At 43.9% G+C, this 18980-nt stretch overlaps 1 protein-coding gene across 2 annotated transcripts in view; it reads right to left on the bottom strand.

The window, feature by feature from the left end:
• LOC124613878 (ubiquitin carboxyl-terminal hydrolase isozyme L5) overlaps window positions 1–18980 on the bottom strand; it is an 86207-nt gene that overhangs the window by 22214 nt on the left and 45013 nt on the right. For both annotated transcript variants that reach the window (XM_047142611.1, XM_047142610.1), the window contains 2 exons: window positions 13034–13139; window positions 12693–12880 (listed from right to left, as the gene is read on the bottom strand). In XM_047142611.1, coding sequence (XP_046998567.1) covers window positions 12693–12880; window positions 13034–13139 — 294 coding nt within the window. The remainder of the gene's footprint in view (window positions 1–12692; window positions 12881–13033; window positions 13140–18980) is intronic.

Here is an 18980-nt window from a genome sequence, read left to right as displayed (position 1 = left end):
CTGCTAGTGGCAATAGATGGTTTATTGTTTGCTCTGATTATCTGACACGCTATGCCATTACAAAAGCCGTAAAAACAGCCGAAGCATCTGAGGTAGTCAAATTCATCATGGAAGACATTGTATTAAAACATGGTGCCCCAAGGTCGTTAATTACGGATTGAGGGAAAGTCTTTCAATCAAATCTTGTGACAGAGAAACCGTTGGTGCAACATTACTCATCACATGACAACTCCCTACCATCCGCAAACTAGTGGGCTTACGGAACGCATTAATAAGACCATGGCCGACATGCTATCAATGTTTCTCAAAGTTGAGCAGAGCAACTGGGATGAGGTGCTACCTATTGTGATGTTTGCCTAGATCACCGCCAAACAAGACACCACAGGATTTACGCCATTTTTTCTGGTGCATGGGCGTGAGGCGACTATGACGATGGACAGTGTGTTTCTGTTACATGCTGATGACATGGATGACAACTACATCAGTCAGGTGTTAATCAGAGCTGAGGAAGCTCGGCAGTTAGCTCGACTCTGCATGCTACAGGCTCAAGAAAACGATCGCCAAAGGTATGACGTGAGTCACCGCCCTGTTGTCTACCAGTCTGGTGACCTTGTCTGGATCTTCACTCCTGTTCAGAAGTTTGGTCTCTATGAGAAGCTCCTCAGGCACTACTTTGGACCTCATAAGGTTGTAAGACACTTGTCTGATGTTACTTATGAAGTTGAAGATTCCAACTCCGACACAAGACGACAAAAGTTCAGAGATATGGTCCACATCTTTCGAATGAAGCCCTACAAGAATCCTCCAACCCAGGGTAAATTCAAAGCTCCAGCTACTTCTACATGACATTATTTCTGTCGGTTGTGGTAGGTGCCTGCAAGCCAACAGTTTGAGGCAATGATCATGCATTGGTGTTGTCATATGAGGATGAGCATTGCGAGATCTATCGTTCACATTTCCCATGTCTCTGTACTTCCTCCACATCTTAGACACACCACTTTGAGCAACATGTAACCAATCGACAACATCTTGCTGTGTATGCACTGCTGAAAGTAAGCAACTATTCAGATTTTATCAAAGTGATGTATGGCTCACGTGGCACGTTACTGCAGGGCTGAACACAAACTAGATGAAGCTGGTGTTGATACTGGACTGTTCACAGTGTGCTGCAGTATGTCTACATGACTGGGAAACGGCCACGAAGTAAACACCATCCAGTATATGAGCCCTAAATGGATAACGCTTGCAGTGGCAAGGTCCATAAGACCTAAAGTATCATATACTCCATTTTCCAATGCTATTTCAAACTTTTGTTGAGCAGTATATTATAACTGCTGAATGAGCCAGGCTAGATAGCACCCCATAGGCTATATAATAATATCTGGTAGACACCGTTTAAAAACCACCGAAATAAAACTTGTAGTCCAGTGTAATGTGCACACTTCTGCAGTATTGCTAACAGGCTGATGTAGTGTAAGCAGCCTCCTTGCAGGTGCTCATGTGTTTAACACCCTCTGTACCAGGCCTATTTTATGTACCAATCCCTAGTAACCAGGCAATTTTGTCAGTATTTAGAAAATCACTGCATCAAATCTACTTTTTGGATTGTGACAAATTTGGTACCATTTTGAAGCTGTACTTTTCATCTTTAATTCTGTGCAAAAGAAACTACTTTGGAATGCTCAGCTGTAAGGTACAGTTATAGAAATCACATAGGTGTTTTTAAGAATTTAGAAAAGTCATGCGGATAAGAGAATGCAATTGTTATTAATTTTTACCTAATATTATGGCACTACATAACATTTTTCTGTCAGTCTACAATAATTGCATACGAATTTCACACAGAATCATATTGTTTTTTAGTGTGGAAAATTCTGAAGCAAAGTTCTACGCAGAGTGAAGCACCACACTGTTCACATTCGTACCGTGTCTCTTTGCGAGAAGCTTTGCCATTCTCTTTCTTAATGCTGTCACTGCACACGTGACACACACGAGCAGCATATTTCTTTGTAGTCGGAGGTATGTGCTGCAAAAAATTTCTCTTTGTTAGCTGACCTACAGTTCCTTCATTCCTTTGTATGACTTCAAGTGTATCATCTTCAACAAGCTGAGCTGCAAGCACTGTTATGAAGTCTGTTACTGTTAGTTTCTTGTCGTGCACTGCATTGTATAGCCAATAAGCATTTGATACTCCCATCAGCAGCAGATGGAAATATAATTTTCGCCACCATTTCACTGCTCTGTGCTGGAATGGATTTTACTGCAGGCGCTGGTCTCCGATATCCACTCCAATTTTATTCAGATTGTAATCCAGTACCTGAAGTGGTTTCATTACTACAGACCCATTTTTCTTAGTATGCGTACCAAATGTGGCCTGATGCCTTGTAGACAATGTATACACGTCCCTCTTATCCTTCCACTTCATTGCTAATACATTACCTTTATGCCAAAAAGACATTTTGCCCTTTCTCAGCATATTAGACACTAAATCTTTAGGTAATCCTTTCCTACATTTGTTCACAGTACCAACAGCTTCAGTACGTTTGTCAGCCAGTCATTGAAAAAGCTCTGGACTGGAATAATATCGGTCTAAATACACAGTATGACCTTTATTCAGCAAGCTGTCACCATACAACAATCACAATACAACAGCGGACGAAGAATTGTCAACAATATGCCTACCAGCATAAACTTTGAAGTTTACAACATAGCCACTGCTGGCTTCAGCAACAGCACAAACCTTCAGTTCATACTTATGAGGTTTATTTCTATGGACGCATTTTATTACTAAACATCTGTAAAGCGTATAACGTTGGCCAAACCCATAGAAATAATGTTGCAGTGTTTTTGCATTAAATTAAATGTAGTGGCCTGTAAATTTTACGGGTCTGGCGATTCTCGCGCGATACTAGGCCCGTAAATTTTACGGGTTTGGAGCTTAAGAGTGTTAATTTGTTTTTCTCTCAGGCACCATGGCCTTCTTCCTTCCAGTGTATTGCTGGCTTCCACAGTCTGCATACACCCCATCAGCCTGTTAGCAATACAGCAGAAGTACGCACATTACACACAGGATTGTAAGTTTCACTTCATTGGTTTTTATACAGCTGGTGTCTACTACATCTTATAATATAGCATATGGGGTGATATCTAGCCTGGCGCATTCAGCGGTTATGATCTGTACATGTAGACAAGCATCTCTGGGTGTACTCAATTTTATTATGATGACCCTCATAGTGGTTTGACTCTTTAATGTGGATAACTTCCTGAAAGCTGGGACTCCATAACCGTCCATCTATATTATGGGAATATAATCATTATAAACCTGAAGATACATCTGTACTGACATGGGACTCGTACTTGCAAATTAAGCACCTTCATACAGCTTTTGGGGGTTTTGAGAACATCTCATCATTCCTGACTTTTTAATTGGTATAGTTTATGATGATTTGGATAGTGGTTGTGTTATTTGTAAGGGCCCTGAGAGGTGGTTGCTCTCCCCATAAAGTTGTTTATAATAATTCAAAAAATTAAAACAATGCTTCGCAAGAGGAATTGGCACAAAGATGGGGTGGCCAGTACTGGTCCTCATTCATTGAACAAGGAAATTCACAACAAAAGTGAATGACTAAAAGTTGTAGACTGGAAAGGTGGTGAAATTGGTGAGCCCTTTAAAAACAGAGAAACCATGCAGCAAATGCAAGTGCGGAACATGAAGTAACAACGGTAGTTTTCATATATGCATAGATAATTTTGCTAACTGCGGTTTACTGTTATTTGTTTCCAAGTCAACAAGCACCATGGCCAAGTGACTAGTAGCTTCCTAAAATGAAACATATTGGTCACAATGTTACCTCAAAAAGTTTTCTTAGTTCCTCTGACCATTATTTGTGTGCAACACTATCTACTACAGACCTATGTTGGATAAAACGTTCTTCTCTTACCTTTAAAGAAGTTTCCCACACAGTCTCTACAATTTTCTTTATGTGGCACATATATGGAACAAAGTAAGTAGCACTGAAGCAACTGGCTTGACATTATTTATATCCTGATTACACTTCATCTACTGTAACCTTTGCATCAGTTCATGCTAAGTGATGAATACTTTAGCCAAAAAGAATTATACATAACAAGAGGAATAAAAGCATTTTTACTTACTTTAATGAAATATTTTAAGATAGCACTGATACTGAACATCAATTTACAAAAATTGACAACTCTCAAAGAACTCAAGTGTAGTAATAAATAATAGTCTCTACTAAATTAAACAACAAAACCATAGAGAAAAACCCTCTAAAGTTTATATAGCAAGAGCACTGTCTACAAAAAATTTATTTCACATTTGTTGTTGCTGTAAATGTAAAATTATTTTTTATAACTCGCACAGGATACAGTGGCCAAAGCGCAGTGACCAGTTTCCATCCAAAGTGCTGGACGAATTCATTCACTTGTTCGGAAGGGGAGGCTGATAAGTGTTGGTTGGTCAGCGAAGACAGGATGGAGGTGCACACACTGCGATCTTTCTCTAACGATTTTATAGAACAAATTTGTTTAAAAAAATTCATTTTTGCTTTACTTATAGCTTCATATGTCAGATTCATGATGATGTGTCCATCATTTCATTAACGGACATAGTAGTTGTGATATTTACTTGAAAGTAAGACACTGTGCATAATTTGGAAAAGTGCGCAATGAAAAATAGAGGTCACTATGATTTTGTGTTTGGTGCATATAACATAACATGTTATTGCATACAAAATTTACCTAACATATTGAATTTTTCTACCTGGCACCAATCTAGAGAAAACTGATCTGATGTAGCACACTCATTTGCGATTGTGTCGCACCAGCGATAAGCCAGAGTGAAATGTCCACAACATTCCTCATCTATTTCATAAACAGTTTCGAGGTATCGAAATGAGGTTTTGGCATACGATAGCACACAAAGGTGAGTATTTTACCATACAGTTATTGTGTAAAACTTCATCATATACTGTGTTATTCCAATAACTACAGACTTTTTTGGTGAAAAACTGTAATTGGCTCCTTTTTTTTTTTTTTTTTTTTTTTTTTTTTTGTGGTTTTAGGGCGCACAACTTCAATGGTCATTAGCGCCCTGACTACTCTAAGAATGCACCGCGAGGCACAAGTTGACCACAACAACTAAAAGGGAAAACACGATAAAAGACAGACTGACAGGCATAGGATTAAAAAACAGCATCATCAAATGTCCTTAGCGAGGTTTGTCAAATTGATAAAACGAAGAACACGAGCAGCTGCTCGTGGGTCATCCGCTAAAATGGCATCGAAAGTATTTGGCAGGTTAAGATCGAGGCGCAGTGTGTTAAGATCTGGACAGGACATTAAAATGTGTCTAACCGTCAGCAAGTGCCCACATGGGCAGAACGGCGCCGGCGCAGCCGTCAGCAGATGGCGATGGCTGAACCGGCAGTGTCCAATTCTTAACCGGGCTAAATCGACCTCCTCCCGCCGAGAAGGGCGTGAGGAGGACGTCCAAGCCACGGGAAGAGGTTTTAAGGCCCGAAGCTTGTTGTCGGTAAGTGCAGCCCAATCGGCATGCCACAGAGATAAGATGCGCCGACAAATCACTCTGCTAAAATCGGACGAAGGGACGCAACAAGAAGCTGTCCGAGGCTGGAGGACCGCAGCCTTGGCCGCGGCATCTGCAGCTTCGTTCCCAGGGATACCGACATGGCCAGGAACCCACATAAAGCTAACTGGAGAACCGACGTCCACCAGCTGCTGAAGAGAGCGTTGGATCCGGTGTACGAAAGGGTGAACCGGGTACGGATCACTGAGGCTCTGGATGGCGCTCAGGGAATCTGAGCAGATGACATAAGCAGAATGTCGGTGGCGGCAGATGTAAAGAACAGCCTGGTAGAGGGCAAAGAGCTCAGCTGTGAAGACCGAACAATGGCCATGGAGCCGGTATTTGAAACTTTGTGCCTCGACAATAAAGGAACACCCGACCCCGTCATTGGTCTTAGAGCCATCTGTATAAATGAAAGTCATGTCGATGAACTTCGAACGAAGTTCCAAAAAACGGGAGTGGTAGACCGAACCGGGGGTGACCTCTTTTGGGAGCGAGCTGAGGTCAAGGTGAACGCGGACCTGAGCCTGGAGCCAAGGTGGCGTGCGGCTCTCGCCCACTCGAAAGGTTGCAGGGAGTGAAAAATTAAGGTGTTGAAGGAGGCGACGAAAGCGAACTCCAGGGGGTAGCAGGGCAGAGACATACAACCCGTATTGACGGTCAAGAGAGTCGTCAAAAAAGGAACGATAAGACGGATGGTCGGGCATTGACAGTAGCCGACAGGCATACCGACAAAGCAGTATATCGCGCCGGTAGGTGAGTGGCAATTCGCCAGCGTCAGCATGAAGACTCTCTACGGGACTGGTATAAAATGCTCCGATCGCAAGTCGTAAACCCCGATGTTGTATGGAGTTGAGGCGGCGTAAGATGGATGGCCGTGCAGAGGAGTATACGAAGCTCCCATAATCCAGCTTGGAGCGGACGATCGACCGATATAGACGAAGTAGGACGGTTCGATCCGCTCCCCACGACAGACCACTGAGAACACGGAGGACATTTAAAGAACGGGTACAACGGGCGGCCAAATATGACACATGTGGAGACCAGCTAAGTTTCCTGTCAAATGTAAGGCCTAAAAATTTGGTCGTCTCCACGATTGGGAGAGCAACGGGACCGAGTCGTAAGGACGGTGGGAGAAACTCTTTGTAGCGCCAGAAGTTAATACAGACCGTCTTCTCGGCAGAAAAACGGAAGCCATTGGCGACACTCCAGGAGTAAAGACGGTCAAGAGAACGCTGAAGACAGCGCTCCAGGACACGTGTACACTGCGCGCTGCAATAGATGGTAAAATCGTCCACGAAAAGGGAGCCTGATACATCAGCTGGGAGGCAATCCATTATTGGATTGATCGCGATGGCGAAGAGAGCGACGCTCAAAACTGAGCCCTGTGGCACCCCATTCTCCTGGCGAAAGGTGTCGGACAGGACAGAACCCACACGTACCCTGAACTGTCGATCCATTAAAAAGGAACGAATAAAAAGAGGGAGGCGACCGCGAAGGCCCCATGTATGCATGGTGCGGAGAATGCCCGCCTTCCAACTGGTGTCGTAAGCCTTCTCCAAGTCAAAGAACACAGCCGCGGTCGGGCGCTTCCGCAAGAAGTTATTCATAATGAAGGTCGACAAGGTAACCAGATGGTCAACAGCAGAGCGGCGCCTACGAAATCCACATTGTACATTGGTAAGTAGGCGTCGAGACTCGAGCAGCCAAACCAATCGAGAGTTAACCATTCGCTCCATCACTTTACAGACACAGCTGGTAAGCGAGATAGGTCGATAACTGGAAGGCAAGTGCTTGTCCTTCCCCGGCTTAGGAATCGGGACAACAATAGACTCGCGCCAGCATGCGGGAACATGTCCCTCAATCCAGATGCGATTGTATGTACGAAGAAGAAAACCTTTACCCGCAGGAGAAAGGTTCTTCAGCATCTGAATATGAATAGAATCTGGCCCTGGAGCAGAGGACCGTGATCAGCCAAGTGCGTTTTCGAGTTCCCGCATGGTGAATGGGGCATTATAACTTTCACAATTCGAGGAGCGGAAGTTAGGTGGCCTAGCCTCCTCTGCCTGTTTGTGGGGGAGGAAGGCAGGGTGGTAATGAGCGGAGCTCGAAACCTCTGCGAAAAAGCGGCCGAAGGCATTGGAGACAGCCTCAGGGGCCACAAGGACGTCATTCGCGACCTTCAAGCCAGAAACTGGTGAGTGGACCTTAGTGCCAGATAGCCGGCGCAGGCTACCCCAGACAACAGAAGAAGGAGTAAAACTGTTGAAGGTGCTTGTGAAAGCAGCCCAGCTGGCTTTCTTGCTTTCTTTGATAATACGACGACACTGAGCACGTAATCGCTTATAATTGATACAATTCGCCACTGTAGGGTGGCGTTTAAATGTGCATAAAGCACGTCAACGAGCATGTAAAGCGTCTCTACATGCTGCGGTCCACCAGGGGACCGGTACGCGACGTGGAGAAGAAGGAGGGTGAGGGATGGAATATTCAGCAGCAGCGAGAATGACTTCCGTGAGGTGTGCGACCTGACGATCGCAGCTTGTAAAGATTTGATCCTGAAAGGTCGCCCTGGAAGAGAAGAGCCCCCAGTCTGCCTTGGAGATGGTCCAATTAGAGAAGCACGGAGAGGGGGTATGCTGCAGGAGATGGATAACACACGGGAAGTGGTCGCTCGAATATGTATCAGAAAGTGCATACCACTCAAACCGGCGTGCAAGTTGGGGAGTACATATAGAGAGGTCTAAATGGGAATAGGTGTGAGATGTGTCCGAAAGAAAAGTAGGGGCGCCAGTATTGAGGCAGACAAGATCGAGCTGGTTGAAAAGGTCTGCTAACAAGGAGCCCCTCGGGCAGGATGCTGGAGAGTCCCAAAGGGGATGGTGGGCATTGAAGTCTCCAGTTAACAAAAATGGTGCAGGTAGCTGAGCAATAAGTTGCATCACGTCTGCCCTGGTAACGGCAGATGACGATGGAGTGTAAACGGTACAAAAGGAAAACGTAAAAGTGGGGAGAGTAATGCGGATGGCAACTGCCTGCAGGCCGGTGTGCAACGTGATGGGATCGTAGTAAATATCATCCCGGACCAGCAACATAACCCCTCCATGAGCTGGGATACCTACCACAGGGGGTAGGTCAAAATGCACAGAGGTGTAGTGTGCCAAGGCAATTTGATCGCATGGGCGTAGCTTCGTTTCCTGGAGGGCTACGACGAGCGGACGGTGCAAGCGGAGCAGCAACTTCAAGTCCTCTCGGTTGGAGCGAATGCTGCGAATATTCCAGTGAATAAGTGCCATCGTAAGAAAAGGAAGATGAGAGAAGTGGTCACCTCGAAGGCCGCTTAGGGCCTGGCTTCGAGCGAGCACTGCCGCCGCTATCAGTAGGCGGACAGTCATCGTCCATTGGGTCTATAGGGTCATCGGCCATCTCGGGAGGATGGCCGGGAGGGGGAGCTTCCTCCGCCAGTGAACGGCCAGATGTACGGCTACCAGTGGTGCGGCCAGGCGAAACGGATGACGGCCTGGGGCGGCAACCGCTGGGTGGCGCAGGAGAAGAAATGCGCCGTGGCGGAGAAGGAGAACTGTGCTTCCTATGCGCCTTTTTGGAAGGACGTGTAGTGGAAGTACCGGTCGAAGGCTGGGAGGTCGAGGTACGGAGGAAGTCTGCACGGGATGGTTCCTTCTTGAAGGCCCGTGCATCTGACTTCGATGTCTTCGTCTTAGCAGAAGCTGAGGAAGGTGCTCGTGTCTGTGGGGTGATGGGAGGAAGAGGAGACGTCGACCACGCGATCTTAGCACTGGCCGAACGGACGACCGTGGTGCTGAAGGTCAGATCGCATGTCTGGGTTGCTACCTCCCGGGTAGTCCGAGGAGAGGCGAGGACAGTACTGTATTTCCCCGCTGGGAGCAGCGTGGGCTTCCTACTAGCCAATAGCTTGCGAGCAGCCGAGGTGGACACTTTCTCTTTGACCCGAATTTCTTGGATACAGCGTTCTTCCTTATAGACAGGACAGTCGCGGGAGGATGCAGCATGGTCACCCTGACAGTTCACACAACGAGGAGACGGAGGTGGACAGTCACCCTCATGGGCATCCCTGCCACAAGTGACACATTTAGCCGCATTGGAACAAGACTGTCGAGTGTGATTGAAACGCTGACACTGGTAGCAGCGCGTAGGTGTCGGGACATAGGGGCGAACAGAAATAACCTCGTAGCCCGCCTTGATGCGCGATGGCAGCTTAACACTATCGAAGGTCAAGAAAATTGTCCGGGTCGGTACAAGGTCATTGTTGACCTTTTTCATGACCCTATGGACAGCCGTCACGCCCTGCTCAGCGAGGAATGATTGAAGCTCCTCGTCAGTCAATCCGTCGAGGGAGCTAGTATAGACTACACCACGAGACGAATTCAAAGTTCGGTGGGCCTCCACCCGGACAGGGAACGTGTACAGGAGGGTGGCCCGAAGCAGTTTTTGTGCCTGAAAGGCACTCTCAGTTTCTAGTAATAAGGTGCCGTTACGCAACCTGGTACAAGATTTGACAGATCCGGCTATGGCATCTACGCCCTTCTGAATAACGAAAGGGTTGACAGAGGAAAAATCCTTTCCGTCCTCAGATCGAGAAACTACGAGGAACTGTGGGGCAGGTGGTAGTACTTTTGTCACTGTTGGCTGGTCACGTTTCCGTATTTGGGTCGAAGTCGAAAGAGATGGAGTAGAATCCATTGCGGAGGAATCCCCCATGATTGCCAGCGTCTCCGATGGCGCGCTCCTTCCTTGTGGGGACCCTCTCAGAGGGCACTCCCGCCTTAGGTGAATGTTTACACCTCAGGTCACACCTCCCGAGAAACAGACGGAGGGACCAATCGGCATGGTCAGAAGGTATCAGCTCAGGCAATCACCCCTCCCCGGGCCTGGCCTTTACCAGGGGGTACGCGCGTGCCTTACATGTCTACCCAGGGCGGGGACTTACGCGTTACCCCGTCACCGGCTACGCGTGCGAATGCGTGGGTCGGCCTTCAGGCACGCACAGGGAGGAAGGAAGAAGAGGAAAAAGAAGAGAGAGAGGGAGAAAGAGGACAGACTGTCTCAAACGCCGAGGCGGAGACCAGAGAAGGCAAGGAGAAGAAGGCAATGAGAAGGCAAGGAGAAAAAGGCAATGAGAAGGCAAGGAGAAAAAGGCAATGAGAAGGCAAGGAGAAAAAGGCAATGAGAAGGCAAGGAGAAAAAGGCAATGAGAAGGCAAGGAGAAAAAGGCAATGAGAAGGCAAGGAGAAAAAGGCAATGAGAAGGCAAGGAGAAAAAGGCAATGAGAAGGCAAGGAGAAAAAGGCAATGAGAAGGCAAGGAGAAAAAGGCAATGAGAAGGCAAGGAGAAGTCAAGGGAAAGAGTAAGGAAGACAGTGAGGTGGAGAAGAGCAAAGAAAGAAACCAACAAAAGGAAGGAAGAAACAAGAAGTGAAAAACCAAAAAGACCACGATGATAGGTCGTGGAACCGTCCGTCTCCGGACGCAGGCGCTAACTACCCCCGTGAGGGGGATGGACTCCTTTTAGTCGCCTCTTACGACAGGCAGGAATACCGCGGGCCTATTCTAATCCCCGGACCCGCAGGGGGGGGTAATTGGCTCTGAGCACTATGGGACTTAACTGCTGTGGTCATCAGTCCCCTAGAACTTAGAACTACTTAAACCTAACTAACCTAAGGACATCACACACATCTATGCCCGAGGCAGGATTCGAACCTGCGACCGTAGCGGTCGCGCGGTTCCAGACTGTAGCGCCTAGAACCGCTCGGCCACTCCGGCCGGCCGACTGTAATTTTTAAGAGCCATCAATAGCTAGTGAAATGAAAGATGCAATGGGTTTTGAAACAACATATGTGAGGTGCTGTACCGAGGATGTGCTTTTTCATAAGCTACAGACTTTACCTTTCCTCAGTAACTTAATTTACTAAACTTAATACACCACTGTTTCACAATTTTCTCGCAACTGTATCTGCACAATGTGTTAGTGAGGTGCGACAGTATAAATGCCTCTGCATTTTGGCAAAAGAAGCAAATTTTGACTTGGCAACCAGAGAAATGTATAGGTGTTACTCGAAATTCACAATTTATGACGCTTCTCTGAAAGTTACAAATGGTTAACAAGTCAGGTGAAAATACATCACTGCATTTTTGGCAGAATTCTTTTTAGATAATAATGAAAGCAGAGATGACAGTAGATCATTTTGAATGGTCACCACGCAAGTGTGGGCATGGAGGGGGCCCACTTAATATTTACAAAAAATTTGAGCATAGACTTCAGTTTAGTGCTTGCCATTTCCCCTACAGCGCTCTCAGCGATCCCTGCACTTTCCCAGCTGACTGCACATCTAGTGACCATGGCATTTTGCGCACACTGTATCTTACCTTCCTATCTATGGATCACATTGATGTGAGACAGGATAGCACTCTCACCTCAAAACAGATAATCTGACAATGTGGATATGGAAAATCCAGGATGGAGTGTAACAGTATTATGAGAAAGAAAGTTGCTACTCACCATATAGCAGAGATGCTGAGTCGCAACTCAGCATCTCCGCTACATGGTGAGTGGCAACTTTCCTCCTCATAATAACGTACGTATGGAGTATATATAAGGTAGTAGTGAACAAGTGCTCACAGCTGCACTAGGCTGTGAAGAACCCATAGCAATTCCACTGTCCTCCCCTTCAGCATTGCTAAAATCCATTTAAAAAAAATGCCAGAGGCACAACTTTATACACTGATGCTGATTTTACTTTATTTTTCACCCATTATTTATATATATATATATATAATTTTCTAAATTACACCCTTCAATACCGTGTCTCTGGAATGAACCAGAAATACGATTTATGACTAACACAGTGAACATTATTTTTCCTTCATTATTTGTCAATGAAAGAAAAAAAAAAATGTTTAAAACACTTAAATTTCACCAGACTATACTGGGGGTACTGAGATCAGTGCTACCTTCCTCTGTCTCCTTACTGCTCACAGCTTTTTATTCCAAATATTATAAAAGTAGGTCTCCAAATAATATAAATATTCAGTTGCATGATACTTACCGTGCAAATGAGTTGTGTACTGTTCGGATCGTCTGTGAATTCGTTAAAGCTAAACCTTTCATATTTGCATCAAACGACTGACAGAAATCTCTGAATTCTGTTAAAGTACTGCCTAAACTAATATCAGCATGTACGCAGTTGAAAAGAATACTCAGGATTGCCTGTGTGGCACAGGCATTGTTGATAACCTGAAATCACAAAACAGTGCTGACTGTAATTACAAGGGGTGTCTCTTGAGAGAGGTGATTGAGAATGTTACAATTTTTCAATGACAAGTTCTTGTCTTTCCAAGTTATATTCTAGCTTATGGTCTTAATTCGATATGTTATAATTCAACAAACCTGACGGGCAAAAAATATTTTATCCAGCCTACTGTCCTGCACAACAGAGCCTGAGGGCTCATCATCTTGTACCCATTTAAACAAGAAGATTAAACCATGAATGGGCCTGAAAACAAAATAAAAGATTAGTCACACTAGAAACTAAAGAGAGTAAGGCATGAGAGCATACTTAAGCATGTATATAGTACTTCACGCATATTAATGTTTAAACTTCAACATGACATCTGACCAACTAAAAGGTTTAATTGTTCTTATATGGTGAGCAGCCAAGTGCTTTTTCATTTTTTCATGTATACTGTGTTTATTAATAATTTCTTCTTCGGTTTTTCATGAAGATACAACCATAAGAAAACATACAGCTTAGGACTAAAAGATTTTCCCCAATTTTGCTATCTTCATGTAGCATAAGGCAATATATGGAAAGCTAAACTGCCCCCACTGGTCTAGACAGTATATATTTTGACAGCCGTTTCGTCTGGGTGATGGCATATCTGCACATGACTGTTGACCTGGTGTTGGAAAGTGACTTATTTGAACAGAAGATACGTTTCCATTGATCCACACTCCAATACTTATGACCTCATGCCCACTGCAATCTTGAATGATATTGTATGATCAACAAGGGAACATGTAGGGGCTGTCTGCTACAAATCCCATCTTCAAAGATGTGCACTGAACAGTGTGTTCCAAAAAACAGTGGTGTGCCTGACCAGCACTGCACTGTCATCAGATCTGAAACAGATTGCAGTTTATCCCATTTTACAGAGTGGTCAAGTCTTCCACCAGCAACTTCAGTGATGAGGCATGAATGTCCAATCCCTCGTCACCTACCACCTTCCACCACTTTCCATAGATGCTCACAACAATACCATGCAAACAGCTGATTGACAATAATCTCACTTTTGTCAAAGTCGCATATGCTAGTGGATTTCCCCCTTATATGGTCAATATCATTGTTAGAATGATTCCACATTAATCCCTTATCTGCTTATATACACTTTCTTTAGTATGCCATGTTTGCTGTGCCAGCAGGTGCCATTCATTCTCGTGGTGGGCAATGGTCATAATGTGTGTGTGTGTGTGTGTGTGTGTGTGTGTGTGTGTGTGTGTGTTTTCTTTCATATATGCAGATGACAAATTTATACCCTCCATTAAGTAACTTTTGAGTATATGTAAGAGAAATCATTCACACAAAGGATATAGTCTATGGGTGAGTGAGTTGAATAAAATCAGGCAGAAATGAGTATGCAACTGCTATCTTATTCATGTGCTTACTACCAGAAGAAGCAAAATGTAGTCTTCTGCCAAAACATAACAAGCACTTGGCGATCACATTAGGTTTGAGATTTCAGAGCACATTCAAAAATATATGCAACCTTTTTTAACATGGAATTTGATGCTTTATTTTTTGCAATCGAAAGCTGTGAAACTTATGTCCTTTACCATCAAATCACAGAGTTCCAAACATATGAAAACAGGATTACTTTCCCTGAGGTGCAAGATTAAATATAAAACCAAATGAAGGTGGGAAATAATGTGCCAAATAATTCAAAATAAGATAGGAATTCTCGAAAGTACAAAAAGCGGTGGTGGATGAAATTTAAATTTTACACCATATTATACAATAACCAGTCACATTACGGAATGTATGGTAATTCTCATGAAAGTGAACGACACTTATGAGTGCAATTGAGAGAGTTAAGCCTGACAACTCTACGCACACAAAATAAAATCTGCTCTGTATCATTCCTAGCATTACAGTCATGGAAAAGACATTTGCAGTTTTCAGGCAGATTCAAGGGCAGAGTAACACGTGAAAAGTGTGGCACTTAGCTTTGCGAATTCATAATTCAGTGACATAGTTGACAGATTGCTAAGCAACTGCATGAAAGTAGGGTTTAATCAAATCCCGCTGCTATTACTTTTTGTTTAATCCATAGAACACAAGAAATTAACAGTATGAACAGAGCACTGTTTACTAATACATTTTTTGGCCTTCAAAAGAGTACAACATATTGTTTCTTCACTACTTAGTATTCTGCTTCAATGATCTTCTGCAACCTATGAGGAGTAGAGTATAAAAGCTGAGTAATAAGTAACCAGTGGAAATTTTGAGATCTGTAGGGTAAGTAAGCAGGTACGCTGACAAAAACATGTAAGGACTCCTGCATTTTTGAACATGTTTGTAACTCTAATTTTGACTGACCGGCAAGTTAATGATTCCTGCACAGGATTTATGATCTGAAGGAACATGTAAACCCATTTTTAATTAAAGGATTTCTGGGGTTATCAGCGATGTAACTAATTTCAATTTAACAGCAGCAAGTTTTCGCACATTCTCCTATGTAGGATTTATGAAGTTTCTAAGCGAGTTGTCAGACTGGGCAAGAAACACATAACAAATCAGTAAAGTTTCGAAAATAAGAACAACAAAACTCATGTAAAATATATCGACAATTTCTCTGCCCCCCCCCCCCCCCCCCCCCCCATGAACCACGGACCTTGCCGTTGGTGGGGAGGCTTGTGTGCCTCAGCGATACAGATGGCCGTACCGTAGGTGCTCCGAAATGGTTCCGAGCACTATGGGACTTAACAGCTATGGTCATCAGTCTACCGTAGGTGCAACCACAACGGAGGGTATCTGTTGAGAGGCCAGACAAACGTGTGGTTCCTGAAGAGGGGCAGCACCCTTTTCAGTAGTTGCAGAGGCAACAGTCTGAATGATTGACTGACCTGGCCTTGTAACACTAACCAAAACAGCCTTGCTGTGCTGGTACTGCGAACGGCTGAAAGCAAGGGGGGAAACTACAGCCGTAATTTTTCCCGAGGGCATGCAGCTTTACTGTATGGTTAAATGATGATGGCATCCTCTTGGGTAAAATATTCCAGAGGTAAAATAGTCCCCCATTCGGATCTCGGCGGGGACTACTCAAGAGGACGTTGTAATCAGGAGAAAGAAAACTGGCGTTCTATGGATCGGAGCGTGGAATGTCAGATCACTTAATCAAGCTGGTTGTTGTTGTTGTTGTTGTGGTCTTCAGTCCTGAGACTGGTTTGATGCAGCTCTCCATGCTACTCTATCCTGTGCAAGCTTTTTCATCTCCCAGTACCTACTGCAACCTACATCCCTCTGAATCTGCTTAGTGTATTCATCTCTTGGTCTCCCTCTACGATTTTTACCCTCCACGCTGCCCTCCAATACTAAATTGGTGATCCCTTGATGCCTCAGAACATGTCCTACCAACCGATCCCTTCTTCTGGTCAAGTTGTGCCACAAACTTCTCTTCTCCCCAATCCTATTCAATACTTCCCCATTAGTTACGTGATCTACCCATCTAATCTTCAGCATTCTTCTGTAGCACCACATTTCGAAAGCTTCTATTCTCTTCTTGTCCAAACTATTTATCGTCCATGTTTCACTTCCATACATGGCTACACTCCATACGAATACTTTCAGAAATGACTTCCTGACACTTAAATCTATACTGGATGTTAACAAATTTCTCTTCTTCAGAAACGCTTTCCTTGCCATTGCCAGCCTACATTTTATATCCTCTCTACTTCGACCATTATCAGTTATTTTGCTCCCCAAATAGCAAAACTCCTTTACTACTTTAAGTGCCTCATTTCCTAATCTAATTCCCTCAGCATCACCCGACTTAATTAGACTACATTCCATTATCCTTGTTTTGCTTTTGTTGATGTTCATCTTATATCCTCCTTTCAAGACACTGTCCATTCCATTCAACTGCTCTTCCAAGTCCTTTGCTGTCTCTGACAGAATTACAATGTCATCGGCGAACCTCAAAGTTTTTATTTCTTCTCCATGAATTTTAATACCTACTCCGAATTTTTCTTTTGTTTCCTTTACTGCTTGCTCAATATACAGATTGAACAACATCGGGGAGAGGCTACAACCCTGTCTTACTCCCTTCCCAACCACTGCTTCCCTTTCATGTCCCTCGACTATTATAACTGCCATCTGGTTTCTGTACAAATTGTAAATAGTCTTTCGCTCCCTGTATTTTACCCCTGCCACCTTTAGAATTTGAAAGAGAGTATTCCAGTCAACATTGTCAAAAGCTTTCTCTAAGTCTACAAATGCTAGAAACGTAGGTTTGCCTTTCCTTAATCTTTCTTCTAAGATAAGTCGTAAGGTCAGTATTGCCTTACCCGCATTCCTATTTTCCTATTCATTATTAAACCTACTCCTGCATTACCCCTATTTGATTTTGTGTTTATAACCCTGTAGTCACCTGACCAGAAGTCTTGTTCCTCCTGCCACCGAACTTCACTAATTCCCACTATATCTAACTTCAACCTATCCATTTCCCTTTTTAAATTTTCTAACCTACCTGCCCGATTAAGGGATCTGACATTCCACGCTCCGATCCGTAGAACGCCAGTTTTCTTTCTCCTGATAACGACATCCTCTTGAGTAGTCCCCGCCCGGAGCTGGTAGGTTAGAAAATTTAAAAAGGGAAATGGATAGGTTAAAGTTAGATATAGTGGGAATTAGCGAAGTTCGGTGGTGGGAGGAACAGGACTTTTGGTCAGGTGAATACAGGGTTATAAATACAAAATCAAATAGAGGTAATGCAGGAGTAGGTTTAATAATGAATAAAAATATAGGCGTGCAGGTAAGCTACTACAAACAGCATAGTGAATGCATTATTGTGGCCAAGATAGACACGAATCCCACGCCTACTACAGTAGTACAAGTTTATATGCCAACTAGCTCTGCAGATGATGAAGAAATTGAGGAAATGTATGACGAGATAAAAGAAATTATTCAGATAGTGAAGGGAGACGAAAATTTAATAGTCATGGGTGACTGGAATTCGAGTGTAGGAAAAGGGAGAGAAGGAAACATTTATATAATGGTAAGACAGAGATTTAGGAACCAGGTTTTAAATTGTAAGACATTTCCAGGAGCAGATGTGGACTCTGACCACAATCTATTGGTTATGAACTGCAGATTAAAATTGAAGAAACTGCAAAAAGGTGGGAATTTAAGGAGATGGGCCCTGGATAAACTGACTAAACCAGAGATTGTACAGAGTTTCAGGGAGAGCATAAGGGAACAATTGACAGCAGTGGGGGAAAGAAGTACAGTAGAAGAAGAATGGGTAGCTCTGAGGGATGAAGTAGCGAAGGCAGCAGAGGATCAAGTAGGTAAAAAGACGAGGGCTACCAGAAATCCTTGGGTAACAGAAGAAATATTGAATTTGATGAAAGGAGAAAATATAAAAAAGCAGTAAATGAAGCAGGCAAAAAGGAATACAAACTTCTCAAAAATGAGATCGACAGGAAGTGGAAAATCGCTAAGCAGGGATGGATAGAGGACAAATGTAAGGATGTAGAGGCTTATCTCACTAGGGGTAAGATAGATACTGCCTACAGGAAAATTAAAGAGACCTTTGGAGATAAGAGAACCACTTGCATGAATATTAAGAACTAAGATGGAAACCCAGTTCTAACCAAAGAAGGGAAAGCAGAAAGGTGGAAGGAGTATATAGAGGATAATGTACTTGAGGACAATATTATAGAAATGGAAGAGAATGTAGATGAAGATGAAATGGGAGATACGATACTGAGTGAAGAGTGACAGAGCACTCAAAGACCTGAGCCAAAACAAGGCCCCGGGAGTAGACAACATTCCATTAGAACTACTGATGGCCTTGGGAGAGCCAGTCCTGACAAAACTCTACCATCTGGTGAGCAAGACGTACGAGACAGGCGAAATACCCTCAGACTTCAAGAAGAATATAATAATTCCAATCCCAAAGAAAGCAGGTGTTGACACATGTGAAAATTACCGAACTATCAGTTTAATAAGTCACAGCTGCAAAATACTAACACGAATTATTTACAGACGAACGGAAAAACTAGTAGAAGCCGACCACGGGGAAGATCAGTTTGGATTCCGTAGAAATATTTGAACACG

This window comes from Schistocerca americana, chromosome 4 (assembly GCF_021461395.2).
Source record: "Schistocerca americana isolate TAMUIC-IGC-003095 chromosome 4, iqSchAmer2.1, whole genome shotgun sequence".
In the NCBI taxonomy this organism is placed as follows: Eukaryota; Metazoa; Arthropoda; class Insecta; order Orthoptera; family Acrididae; genus Schistocerca; species Schistocerca americana.
The sequence above is the reverse complement of the archived record's forward strand: the minus strand, read 5'-3'. Positions and strand labels throughout refer to the sequence as shown.